Source organism: Odocoileus virginianus, chromosome 1 (genome assembly GCF_023699985.2).
Source record: "Odocoileus virginianus isolate 20LAN1187 ecotype Illinois chromosome 1, Ovbor_1.2, whole genome shotgun sequence".
Taxonomy (NCBI): domain Eukaryota; kingdom Metazoa; phylum Chordata; class Mammalia; order Artiodactyla; family Cervidae; genus Odocoileus; species Odocoileus virginianus.
This window is the reverse complement of record NC_069674.1, coordinates 70767032-70781609: the sequence shown is the minus strand read 5'-3', so window position 1 is coordinate 70781609 and position 14578 is coordinate 70767032. Positions and strand designations below refer to the sequence as shown.

At 43.5% G+C, this 14578-nt stretch overlaps 1 protein-coding gene across 8 annotated transcripts in view; it reads right to left on the bottom strand.

Annotated features, from left to right (window-relative positions):
• The window catches only part of NAPEPLD (N-acyl phosphatidylethanolamine phospholipase D), a 94067-nt gene that overhangs the window by 4259 nt on the left and 75230 nt on the right, over nucleotides 1-14578 (bottom strand). For all 8 annotated transcript variants that reach the window (XM_070469665.1, XM_070469657.1, XM_070469659.1 and 5 more), the window contains 2 exons: nucleotides 3259-3905; nucleotides 294-408 (listed from right to left, as the gene is read on the bottom strand). In XM_070469665.1, coding sequence (XP_070325766.1) covers nucleotides 294-408; nucleotides 3259-3905 — 762 coding nt within the window. The remainder of the gene's footprint in view (nucleotides 1-293; nucleotides 409-3258; nucleotides 3906-14578) is intronic.

Genomic DNA, 14578 nt, shown 5'->3' with positions numbered 1-14578 from the left:
AAGAAAAGCCTGCCTTGAGAGGAATGACATGATTCATTTTTCTATTTCCTAAGACCACACATATTTTTGGTTATATAAATAATTCAAAAGACCCCATGCAATGAAGAGGTTTTTTTCACTGTATATAAATAGTTTTACTGATTATTTACCACTGTAATTCACGTTGATGACTACGATGACCACACAGGTTCAGATTCTAGTCTGGTTTCTGAACACACTGCCAGATAACACTGATGCCTGAATCCTATCCTCTGTCAGACACACAATGACACTGTGACCACAGTTGTACTTACCTCATTTGCTAAGGCAAAAGTTCCCCAGTGAATTGCCACAGACTTCTTTGTCTGAACATCAATGTGAATCTTTACAGCCTCTTCTGGGTCTACATGCTGGTACTTCATAAACCACCTTAGAAAACAGTAATTTATTAAATATGGCCTTTGAAATATATACTAAATTCTAATTACTGCTTCATTAACCTTTAAGATTCTACACAGGAGTAAGCCACAGTAGTCAAAACCATCTCCCTCAGACCACTAAAATATTTTTTGAACAAACTACAAGTCTCAAGCAAAACTCCCCTTTGACTAGTAAGATTTTGTTCCACATGTATTTTCATTTTACTGAGGATTTATTCTGAAGAAATGTCTTATCTTAAAAAGATATCTTGCAGTCTTGGTACTAATCAAAGAAGTGGAATAATGGGTAACAAATTAAAAATCAAAACCTCAGTTGCAAAATAACCTGAATAACTTACAGAAACCATTTAACATGCTAAAAGTGAAAAGCAAACAAAATTACTGTATTATTTATAATATCATGAGCAAAAAAAAAAAATCCAATTACTAATCAAGGACTGAATTAAACATCATACAACCAAAGATGAGGTGTGTGGTTTGGTATGAAAAAGGGGGACTTCGGGGTACTGGACAGAGTGTAGAAATGCTGACCGGCTGCCTCATGCCTGGTAAGAGCAGAGCTCTGGAGACGGGGCCTGGGCATAAACCCTGGCTCTACCGATTCCTGGGAATGCCTTGGCAGCCACCTCAAATTCTCCAGCTTGCCTCTTCCTTGTCTGTGAAATAGCAGCTATTCCCACTTGACAGGGGTGTTGTGAGGATTAAACAGAGTTTATTCAAAGTGTCAAATACAGCACCGACTTAGTTGACAACACCAGCACTTTCAGGACGAAGAATTATTCCCGATAAGTAAAGGTACTACCTAGAAGTAAATCCTTTGCTTTCCCAGCCACCACTTCAGAAAAACAAGTGTCTTCACATCATTTACATCCTGGGTCTGCTACGGGCAGCTCATGCTGCAGTTAAAACTAAGCGACCTGGATCCAGCAGGGAGCTGCTCCAGTGTTCAGAAACACTGTGGAAAAGCCCATCTGTCCGCAACAGCACAGAGGCGTTATCGGTGGCGAGGAGCTGCAGGGCTCAGGACGGAGCCCCTGTGTTCTGCTCAACAGCAGCTGAGACACGCTCTGCTCTGCTCTGTCTCCCGACACGCAGAAGGCAGGGCAGGATGCAGACAGCTTCTCCTGGCTTTACTGTAGAATCAGGAGTCTACTGATTTGTTGAAACTTGCACTTCAAATCAAAGAAATACACATACTCCTTTCTACCTTCATGTCTGTCTGAAGTACATTTAAAATGTTCACTCAGGTATAAAAATTAAAAACTTAAAATCCCACCTGTCTTTGATAGTAAACTTGATGACAGGGGATCCCAGATGTAAGGATGAAAACATTCTAAGATCACTGAAAATCATTTTGGGTGTAATCGTCTTACATTTATAGACTACTTTGAAATGCTTCTGATAACATTATTTCTAAAACTTTAAGTACTGACCAGATAACTGAATTGCAGAGTAGAGGCTACCATGATTTAATTACTTAGAACAAACACTGTCCCCGCCCCGCTTCTTCTCCCATCTTAGGAACAAGATAGCCTCAATGCAAGCAGGAAAGGGAATTATATGAGTGCATTTGTATACTTAGGCTGGACACATTGTTTCATCACCTATATATATATCACATGGATCTTGCTACATATGAAAACTTTTTTTCACAATTACATATAAGAAGTATTCTAATATACTAAGAAGATATATTGAATAAGAATCAATACCATATAAAATTGATGTGTAAACAGGTTGACTGATATTCTGAGAGATTTCATTAGAATTCAGAATTAGAAGTATGTGGAAAAGGGAAATTCTGGTAGAGTTAATGGTTCATAATAGTTTTCAATAAGGTAAAAATATCTAGTCCCTTAAATGAAGAAACTGGGGGGGGGGGGGAAGAGAAATAAGCATTAATAAAAATAGTAATGAAATGGTTTATGATGAACTTAAAAAAGTATAACAAAATCAGAAATACTCAGATTTAATCAGTTCATCTGTGTCAGCCTTCTTCTCTTTGTAGAACTGCCTAAATAAAATGCCATCCTACATACCATTCTGTCTGCATACATGACCCTACACATGCACCTTAGAAAATACAACATTTTTTAAATTGGCCCTTATCTCATTATTTTCAGTGTTTCTTTTCTCTTCACATGTACATATCAACCACAGTCCACTGAAATCTAACCAAGTTCTTTGAAATCACTTCTTTTTTTCTTTAAATAGAGTTAAGGAAAAGATAGGCAGTGGATGGGTCTCAAATGCTAGTGTGACCTTTATCTGCTCTGAAGTCGGGTGATGAGTGCAGAGAGATTGGAGGGCCAGTGAAACCATCAGTCGTGAAACTGTCTTGACCTGAATGACTGCATTGCTGACTGAAGTGAGACCATCAGCAGGGACTGATGCCATAGGCCAAGTCCTTGCTTTTTCTGCCCTCAACACAGGGCAGGGGATGGGGCCAGTCCAGTCAGGGAGCAGAAGGTGGTTCTTTCTATAAGGATAGTACCTTCCATGTAAAAGGCAAAGCCGGGGTCAGATAATATATCAGCTGATGGGTTTAACTTTAGTTGGAATAGTACATGAGCTTTGTGCTAGGTATAGTAATTGTTTAAACTGTGGTGTTCTTTCTTGGCAATATAATTTCTGATTTTGAATAATTATTTAACTGATATGACTAATTAAAATGCTTTAAAATTAAAAAAAAAAAGTTTTAACTGAGTCTGATGCACAAGCCTCTACCCAATGTATAACAAAGTCCACCAATAAAACCACAAATTATATGTATCATGACTACTTTGAGCCCAGCTGATTTACCATGTAGCAGGAATGCTTTCTCTGGACATCTACATACCTTGGTTCATACGCTCCAATGGGAATAGCTGCAAGGTCAAAAGGGCCAAATCTTTTTCCTATCTCTTCAAAAGCAGAGCAATAACCAGTATCTCCTGCGAAAAAAAATCGGTTCCAAGGCCCCAAGACAGACCAGCTGCCCCAGAGAACCTTGTTGTCATCCATCAGAGTCCTTTTACACCAGTGCTGGGAAGGTGTGAACACAAAGGTGACCTTGTCATGTCCGGGGACACAGTTCTCCTCCCACCAGTCCAGCTCGATCACATTCTCACAGCCGCATTTCTGCATCCAGTCCAGGAGCCCCAAAGGCACAAACCATCTCAGCTCGTTACCGAATCGCTCGTTGAGAGCGATGACAGAATTGTAGTCCAGGTGGTCGTAGTGGTTGTGGCTGACAAGGACCGCGTCTATGCGGGGCAGCTCGGCGACAGCACACGGGGGACGACGAAACCGCTTGGGGCCCACGTGCTGCCATGGGGAGGCCCGAGCACTGAAGACGGGATCTGTGAGCAAGATGAGCTCGTCCATTTCCACCATCACCGTCGCATGTCCCAGCCACGTGACTCTTAAGCCAGCTTCCCTCACTCCGGCTTCTTCAGGGTCATCAATAAAATATGGCTTAAGCACCGGGAGTTCTTTATCAAGCTCCTGTGTGTACAAAGACAGGCAGCAGTTAATTTATAAACAAACAAAAAGAAGGTATATATATCATCATGAGCACATTGTGACCTAAATTATAGAGAGAAGGGTTATTTGAGAAGAACCGAAGTCATTTGATAAATCTTTTTGTTTTTCTACTGAAAATGCATATACTTCTTTCTGAATCAGACACAGTAATCACTATATAGTAATGTAATATCTTAGTTGCAAATACAACTGACAAAGGGAAAATTAAATTTAAAACTTTGAGTACTGCTGACTTCACTAAATATCCGTAAAGCCTCTCTTCCGCAAGTGCCAGAAGCTGACTGACCTAGATGCAGTCCTTTTGCTCAGCTAGTGCAAAACTCTCAGGAGGTCAGCCTCTAGAAACAGTAAAGAAAACCTTTGACGACCTAAGTGCAGATCCTGGATCTCTTATGAACCTAACTTTCTGAGTACATAGAATTCAAAGCAGAGGACTGTGATCACTGCTGGACAGTCACACGCAAAGATGGTTCTCCTTATTCCTTTCCTTTGAAGTTTTCTACCACTAATCAAACCAAAGTTAAACGTGGTCCTGACGTGATAAGATGATCACTTTGGGGGGTAAGGTGTGAACCAATAACTAAAACAAATGTGTTAAGTAGTATACCTTAGGTTATTCTACATTTAATCCTTGGGTTAAGCAACAAGAAGCTGTTTTAGGGTCATACATGCGTGCATTCTGTCACTTCAGTCATGTCTGACTCTTTGCGACCCTATGGACAGTAGCCCACCAGGCTCCTCTGTCCATGGGATTTTCCGGGCATGAATACCGGAGCGGGTTCCCATTTCCTTGTCCAGGGGATCTTCCTAACCCAGGGGTTGAACCCGTACCTCCAGCAGCTCCTGCGCTGCAGGTAGCTCTTTACCGCCGAGTCACCAGGGGAGCTCATTTCAGGGTCACATTCCTGGGTTCTATAAACTTTCACAAACTGTGCTTTGCTGTCCTGCCACTGCTGCATTGAGGTCTCTCCCAGGAAGCCACTTGTGAAACTTGCCGAGTATGTCCCATGAGGCTGTCTTTAGAACTGGGTACCCACTCAACCTCCACCCCACCTTCCCACTCACCCCAGAAACATTTCTCTCAGTTCCCTGGACCAGGAAAAGCTCCTCTTTTCCAGAGCAATTTGCTTTATTCATTTATTGTCACTGGGAGAAAATTCATGCTTCGATTTTTGCTTGGACCAGGAAGTTCAGAGTAACGGCTGAAGCTGTGCCATCCATGTGCAGATGGAACATGGAAGGTCAGCGGGGAGTGATGGAAAAGGTTTCTGTCCTAACTTAATCTTGGAACTTTACTGTTCTACCCCAATTGTCCACTTCTTCTATGTTTATCTATCTGTCCAACCACTATGAGAACAGTATAGAGAATCCTTAAAAAAACTAACAACTACCATACGACTCAGCAATCCCCCTACAGGGCACATACCCTAAGGAAACCAGAATTGAAAAAGATACATGTATGCCAATGTTCATTGCAGCCCTATTTGCAATAGCTAGGATGTGGAAGCAACCTAGCTGTCCTTTGAGAGATGAATGGATAAGGAATTTATGGGACATATACAAAATGGAACATTATTCAGCTATTTGAAAGAAAAAAAAAAAAAGACCACGCATTTCAGTCAGTTCTAATGAGGTGGATGAACTTAGAGCCTATTATACAGAGTTAAGTAAGTCACCGTATATTAAAGCATGTATGGAATCCTGAAAGACGGCACCAACGATCCTACACATAGGGCAGCAAAGGAAACAGGTGGAAAGTAGACAGACTTCTGGACTGAGTGCAGGAAGGCAAGGCTGGGGTCATTTATCAGAACAGCACTGAAACGTGCATTATAACTTGTAAAACAGATGACCACCGCGGGGCGATGTGAAGCACAGCATGCGAAGCTGGTGCTCTGTGAAACCTGCAGGGACGGGCTGGAGAGGGAGGTGCACGTGGGGTTCAGAATGGAGGGGACACATGTATGCCTGTGGCCAATTCACAGTGATGCCTGGGAAAAAAAAAATCAGAATATTTTAAACTAATTATCCTCCAAGTAAAGCAAATAAACTTTAAAACACATAAGAAGAACACACCAGCACTCATCAGGACAGAAACGCCACTGGTAACTGCAAAGGGGGTTCACTTCGGGACAGTCAAGAGTGTCCACTATTGAAAACTCTACGATCAATCCTAGAAAGGAGCTGGTTAAAAGGAAACATGCTAGTCATATTCTCCAAAGGGAAACCAGTAAAGCTACTAAAGGAGGACACTATGAAGGTTCCGTGAATGGTAAGCAGACCTACATTTGATCTGTATTCACACCCCTGGGCTTATATCCGAAAGAAACACTAATAAATATAAATATAAATAAATATATATATATATATATATATATATATATGCACTTCACATTCACTGCAACATGCTGTCCACACCTGGAAGCCAGCAACAAAGTGGCCGTCAGCACAGGATGGTTCAGGAAGACGGGATACACAGAAGGGAAAATTACTCAGCCATGAAACTCGATGAAATCAGACCTTTGCAACAAAAATTCTCACATGACCAAAAATGAATGATAAACCGTACTAGAATACCATATAACCTGCAAGTGGTATCTGACCAGAGATACAAACACATCAATTTCTAACGGGAAACAGACTCACAAACGTAGAAAAGAAAATTAGGGTATCAAAAGGGAAATGCTGGGAGGAAAGAATAAACAATTTGGAATTAACACCTACATACTGACAGATAAAAATCAGTAAGAAACCTGGCCCAACTGGCTGGCACAGAGAAACTTAACACTGGAATAATCTATATGGGCCAAGACTCCAAAAGACTAGGTGTACACATCATGATAAGTGAACTGAGAAGAGATGCTTGTCCCCTAAAGCATACACAACAGTGTTAATCAACACTAGTCCCACGTGAACGAAAAATTAAATGACAATCTACAAGGGAAAGATGCTGACTCGATTCCCCTCATGCCTGGTTCCGTGGGCCTAGTATTTCCCCCCTGGAGCCGGAGCTGGCTGCATCCTAATGCTGCACAGTCATGGGGCTCAGGGAGCGGGGAGGCATGTGTAAGAGAGTATCCTCCTTGGAACTGTCGTGCCTGGAACCTCGGGGTGGGACCAGACTGTCCTGATGCAGGAGGGTCACTGGACAAGGAAGGTAAGCAAGGGCTGGAAAAACAACTGACTCTCCGGGCTGCATAGCTTTGCAGTATCACCTGGCTTCCACATATCCTGGTGCTCCAGGGTCCCCACAGAAGCCTCCTTCCTTGGAGACCCTAGCCCAGAAGATAGAAACCTCAGCATCAATCCTTGGCATAAGTTGACACCTGTTCAGAGTAAAGGGTAAGGGGCGGAAGTATTGAGACAGTCCAGGGCATTTCTTCTGGCAGCGGGCGTTCCCAGGAACAAGCCAGGAGCAGGGGCTTTTCCTAACCTGGCCCTATTAAACCAGTGCTGGGACTGCGAGAATGCTGCCGCCTTGTGGACACTTCTGTAAGTACCACTGGAAAACCAGTGCTCTTTTGAATTCACCAGAAAGCCTGCAAAGCTTTTAATCACCTGGAGAAATTTGCAGGTGCCTTGGAGGAGGAAAAGGCAACCCACTTTGGTATTCCCGTGTGGAAAATCCCTTGGACTGAGGAACCTGGAGGGCTACAGTCCATAGGGTTGCAAAAATTCGGAGGAGTAGTATGCATGCAGGCAGGTAATTGAAAGAAAATTCAAAACAGGGCCAAATCTCAGGAAGCCAATTTTAAGAGGTAGATTTTTCTTGAGTGTTTACTAAAAAACAAATACTAAAGATGCTTAGTATCCCTCATTAGTAGACAAATTCAAATGTTAACTACAATGAAGGGTCACCTCAAACCAGTCAGAGGAGCCATCATTAAAAACTCTACCCATAGTAAATGCTGGGGAAGGTGTGGGGAAAAGGACTCCTCCTAGCCTTCTGCTCGGAAGGTAAACTGGCAATAGCCACCACAGAGGACACTATGCAGGTTTCTTAAGAAACTAATTATTGCTACACATGACCTGTAATCACACATCTGTGCTTATATCAGAGTGAAACTGTAATAAGAAGAAATTCGTTCACCTGAAGTTTCATTGCAACATGCTTTCAAGAGCTCAGAAATGGAAGTCTGGCCCCAGCTGTTCATCATCAAACAGATACAAGAGGAAGATATCCAATGGATATAAAAGGGGGCACTCAGTCCAGGAAGCCCAGTTACAATGGGCAGGGAAACACTCATACAATGAGAAGCAAGTCAGCAAAAGAGAGCAGCATATGCTGTCACCCCCAAGAACCATCTAGAAACTGATACAAAAACACCCATTTGTAAAACAGAAACAGACTCACAGGCTTAAAAAAAGAAACTTAGGATCACCAAAGGGGAAAGCTGGGAGAGAGAAATAACATTGCAGTTTAGCATGAACATCTATCTATACACTGACAGGTATAAAACAGGAAAAAAAAAATTGGATCTACTGTCTAACACAGGGAACTCTTCCCAACAGTGTGGAGTAACTTATATGAAACAGTCCAAGAAAGACCAGATGTACACCTCAGTGAACTGAATCAAGCTGCTTCACACCTAAAACAAATGTGGCAGTGTTAATCGACTCTATTCCAACATTAACTAAAAAACGACAATCTAAAAGGGAAAGAAAGTGAAGTCGCTCAGTCATGTGTGACTCTTTATGACCCCATGGACTGGAGCCCACCAGGCTCCTCCATCCATGGTATCTTCCAGGCAAGAATACTGGAGTGTGTTGCCATTTCCTTTTCCAGGGGATCTTCCCAACCCAGGGATCAAACCCGGGTCTTCCACACTGTAGGCAGACACTACCATCTGAGCCACCAGGGAATCTCCAAAGGGGAAAAAGCTGACTTTATTCCCCACATGCCTGGCGGTTTCGGGTTGGTATTTCATCCCTGGTGTCTGAGGCTGGATCCCAAGGCAGGACTCTCATGGGGCTCAGGGAGCTGGGAAGGATGTGTCAAAAAAGCAACCCCCTTGGACCTGTGGTGCCGGGAGCCTCGGGCTGGGACCAGACTGTCTTGGATGCAGGAGGGCCATCCAACAAGTAAGTTAAGCTAAGTGCACGGAAAACAAGTCAGACCCCCTGGGATGCAAGAGCTCTGAAAAGTCAGCTGGATGCTACGTCTCCTGGTGCTCGGGGACCACACCTCCGGTCTCCTTCCTTGGAGACCTCACCACAGAGGACAGCAACCTCAGCACCCATCCTTAGTATAAGCTGAGATGTGTCCCAGGGTTAAGGGTAAGGGGTGGAAGAATTGAGACAGCATCTCCTCTGGCACCCAGGGTTCCCAGGAACAAGCCAGGCGCAGGTCTTACCCTGGTCTTCTTGTTCCCTGTAGAACCAGTGCCTAGAATGAGCAAATACTGCTGCCTGGCCACACTTCCCGTAACAGCTGGAAAACCAGTGCCGAGGAGAATTGCCTCATAGACCTGCCGAGCTTTTAATGAAACCTCCCCAGAGAAATGTACTGGTAGGTAATGATGAGAAAATACAAAAGAGGGTGAATTTCAGGATATGCAATGAGGTAAATTTTAGTCACAAGGTTCTATCCGGTGTGGGGCCGGGGGGGGGGGGGGGGCGGAATCCTAAGAGCACCTCCATAGCTCATTAGTAGAGGAATGCAAATTCTAACTACAATGAGGGATCACCTCCCAACATACAGAGTGGCCACCATTAAAACCTTTACAAATGATAAATGCTGGGGAAGCCTCTAGCCTGTTCCTCAGAAGGTAAAGTGGTGAGAGTCACCAGTTAGACACTAGGGAAATTCCTTAAAAAAAATAATTAGAGCTAAAATATCCGTAATCCCACTCCTGGGCACATATCTGAAAGAACTATAAAAATCTGTACACCTGAAAATTCACTGCAACACGATTTCAATAGCCCAGACTTGGAAGTCAAGACCAAACTGTCCATCACCAAAGAGATGCATAAAGAAGACAGGGTCCATATATACAAGGGAATATTACTCAGCCATGAAACAGAATGAATCAAACCATTTACAACGACAGTGATTCATCTGGAAAAGCTCATACTATGAGAAGCGAGTCAGATAAGGACCAATAGCATATGAAAGCACCTCCACAACCCATCTAAAAACCAATACAAATCCATCAGTTTGTAAAACAGACTCACATCTCAGTATTTCTGAATCAAGGTGCTTCACACCTAAAACAAACATAACCATATTAATCAACTCTACTCCAACATGAAAACCCCATGAACAGTATGAAAAGGCAAAAATATATGACACTGAAAGATTAGCCCCCCAGGTCAGCATGTGTCCAATATGCTACTGGGGAAAAACAGAGAAACAGCTCCAGAAAGAATGAAGAGGCTGAGCAAAGTGGGAACGATGCCAAGTGCAGATGTGTCTGGTGGTGAAAGTAAAGTCCGATGCTGTGAAGAGCAGTATTACACAGGAACCTGGAATGTGAGGTCCACGAACCAAGGTAAACAGGAAGGGGTCAAACAGGAGATGGCAAGAGTGAACATCGACATTTTAGGAATCAGTGAACTCAAATGGACTGGAGTGGGTGAATTTAATTCAGATGACTATTATATTTACTATCGTGGGCAAAAATCCCTTAGAAGAAATGAAGGAGCCCTCACAGTCAACAAGAGTCCTGAAAGCAGCACTTGGGTGCAGTCTCAGAAACGACAGAATGATCTTGGTTGTTTCCAAGGCAAACCACTCAACATCACAGTAATCCAAGTCTATGCCCCAACCGCGGATGCCGAAGAAGCTGAAGTTGAATGGTTCTATGAAGACCTACAAGACCTTCTAGAACTAACACCAAAAAAAGATGTCCTTTTCATCAGAGGAGACTGGAATGCAAAAGCAGGAAGTCAAGAGCTACCTGGAGTACCAGGCAAGTCTAGCCTCGGAGCACAGAATGAAGCGGGGAAAAGACTAACAGTTTTGCCAAGAGAACGCAGCAAACACCCTCGTCCAACAACACGAGGTGACTCGACACGTGGACACACCATACGGTCAATACCAGAATCTGACTGTATTCTTGGCAGCCAAAGATGAAGAAACTTTATACAGTCAGCAAAAACAAGCCCTGAAATAACTGTGGCTCAGATCATGAGCTCCTTATTGCGAAATTCAGACTTAAACTGAAGAAAGGAGGGAAAACCACTAGGGCGTCAGGTATGACCTAAATCAAATCCCTTATGATTATACAGTGGAAGTGACAAACAGATTTCGGGGATTAGGTCTGGTAGACAGAGTGCCTGAAGAACTATGGACAGAGGTTCGTGACACACAGGAGGCAGTGACACAAGCCATCCCCAAGAAGAAGAATCGCAATAAAGCAAAACAGGTGTCTGAGGAGAGCTTACAAACAGCTGAGCAGAGAAGAGAAGCGACAGGCCAAGGGGAAAGGGAGAGATATACCCAGCTAAACGCAGAGTTCCAAAGAATAGCAAGGAGAGATAAGAAAGTGTCCTTAAGAGAACAATGCAAAGAAATGAAAAACAATAGAATGGGAAAGACTAGCGATCTCTTCAAAGAAAATTAGAGATACCAAGCAACATTTCATGCAAAGATGGGCTCAATAAAAGACAGAAATGGTACAGACCTAACAGAAGCAGAAGAGGTTAAGAGGAGTTGGGAAGAATACACAGAAGAACCGAACAAAAAAGATCTTCATGACCTGGATAACCACGATAGTGCAGTCACTCACTCAGAGCCAGACATCGTGGAGTGTGAAACCAAGTGGGCCTCAGGCAGCATTACTACGAACAAAGCTAATGGAGGTAATGGAATTACAGCTGAGCTTTTCCCTAAAAGATGATGCTGTTAAAGTGCGGCACTCAATATGCCAGCAAATTTGGGAAACTCAGCAGTAGCCTCAAGACTGGAAAAGGCAAGTTTTCATTCCAGTCCCAAAGACGGGCAATCCCAAAGAATGTTCAAACTACAACACAATTGCGCTCATTTCCCATGTTAGCAAGGTAATGCTTGAAATCCTTCAAGCTAGGCTTCAACAGTACATGAACCAAGAGCTTGCAGATGTACCAGATGGATTTAGAAAAGTCAGAGGAATCAGAGATCAAATTGCCAACATCTGCTGGATCATAGGAAAATGAAGAGAATTCCAGAAAAACATCTACTTCTGTTTCACTGACCACGCCAACACCTTTGACTGTAGATCACAACAAACTGTGAAAAATTCTTAAAGAGATGGGAATACCAGACCACCTTACCTGCCTCCTCAGAAACCTGTATGCAGATCAAGAAGCAACAGAACCGGACATGGAACAACAGACTGGTTCAAAATTAGGAGATGAATACATTAATGCTGTATATTGTCACCCTACTTATTTAATTGCTATGCAGAGTACATCATGCAAAATGCCAGGCTGTATGAATCACAAGCTGGAATCAAGATTGCTAGGGGAAATATCAACAAGATGACACCACCCTTTTGGCAGAAAGTGAAGAGGAACTAAAGACCCTCTTGATGAAGGTGAAAGCATAGAGTGATAAAGCTGGTGTAAAACTCAACATTCAAAAAACTAAGATCATGGCATCCAGTTCCATCACTTCATGGCAAATGATGGGGAAAAAATGGAAACAGTAATAGATTTTATTTTCTTGGGTTCCAAAATCACTGCAGATGGTGACCACAACCATTAATGGTCAGCCATGAAACTAAAAGACACCTGCTCCTTGGAAGGAAAGCTATGACAAACCTAGACAGTGCATTAAAAAGCACAGACATCACAGAGACTGACAAAGGTCCATCTAGTCAAAGCTATGGTTTTTCCAGTAGTCATGTATGGATGTGAGAGCTGGACCATAAAGAAGGCCAAAGAATTGATGCCTTCAAACTATAGTGTTGAAGACTCTTGAGAGAGTCCCTTGGACAGCAAGAAGATCAAACCAGTCAATCATAAAGGAAATCAACCCTGAATATTCATCAGAACGAATGATGCTAAAGCTCCAATACTTTGGCCACCTGATGCAAAGAGCCAACTCATTGGAAAAGACCCTGATGTTGCAAAAGATTGAGGGCAGGAGGAGAAGGGGGAGACAGAGGATGGTTGGATGGCATCACTGACTCAATGGACATGAGTCGGAGCAAACTCAGAGATAGTGATGGACAGGGAAACCCTGTGTGCTGCGTTCATGGCATCACAAACAGTCAGACACGACTGAACAACAACTGCAACATAAACTAAAAATTAAATGACAACCTAAAAAGGAAAGCAGCGGACTATTCCTGCCTCATGCCTGACTTTTCAGGGCAGGTACTTCATCCCTGGAGGCTGAGGCACCTGGATCATAAAGCTGGACTATCATGGGGCTCAGGGAGCTGGGAAGGACGTGTCAAGAGAGTAACCCCCTTGGACCTGTGGTATCTTGTACCCTGTAAAGAGACCAGAATGTCCTGATCCAGGAGGGCCATCAGAAAACTAAGCTAAGCCAAGTGCAGGGAAAACACGATAGACCCCCTGGGTTGCAATAGCTTTCAAAGTCACCTGGCCTCCATGTCTCCAGTGCTCCAGGCATTCCCACCTACAGCCTCCTTCCTTGGAGTCCCCACCTACAGAGGACAGCAAGCTCAGCACAGCACTTTGGCAGGGGTTGAGATCTGACCCAGGCTGAAGGGTAAAGGGTGAAAGTATCGAGACACAGCCCAGGTGGGAGTTTCTTCTGGCACAGTGGGCTCCCGTTAACAACCTAGGAGCAAGACTTGCCCTAACCTAGTCACCCTTTGTGACCAGTGCTGGGAAAGAAGAAATGCTTCTCCTTTGTGGACATTTCCCATAACAACAACTGGAAAACCATGGGTGAGGAATTGCATCACAAGGCCTGCAGAGCTACTGTATTCGTGACTTCCCCGCATGCAATGTGCTGTCCTAGGTAATCAAAAGAAAATACAATACGGGGTGACTCTCAAGAAGCTGATTTCAACTGGTAAATATGACTCACAAGGCTCTTTTAAGGTAAAAAGCCCAGGAATAGATGCTCAACATCACTCACTATTAGAGAAATGCAAATCAAAAGTATAATGAGGTATCCTCTTGCACCAATCAGAATCACCAACATCAAAACGTCTACAGAGGATAAATGTTGGAGGGGGCCTTCCCTGGTGGCTCAGTAGTAAAGAATCTGCCTGTGAATGCAAGACACATGGGTTCAATCCCTGGTCCAAGATCCCACATGCCTCAGAGCACCTAAACCTGTGTCCCAGGACCATTGAGTCTGAGCTCTAGAGTCCGGGAGCTACAAATACTGACCCCACGCATCGCAACTACTGAAGCCCGCTCGCCCTAGAGCCCGTGCTCCTCACGAGAAACAACCGCAATGAGAAGCCGACACGCTACTAGAGAGTAGCAGCCCCTCTGCAACTGAGAAAAGCCTGTGCACCAATGAAGACCCAGCACAGGCAAAACTGTGTGAATAAATATATAAAACTAAAAAATAAGAAGGAATAAGTGGTGGGAAGGCCATGAAGAAAAGGGAACCCTCCTATGTTAACTGGTAACAGCCTTTACAGAGAACAGTATGAAGATTCTTTAAAAACTAACAGTAGATATACTATATACCCGGCAATGCCATTCCAGGGTGTCTATCAGAG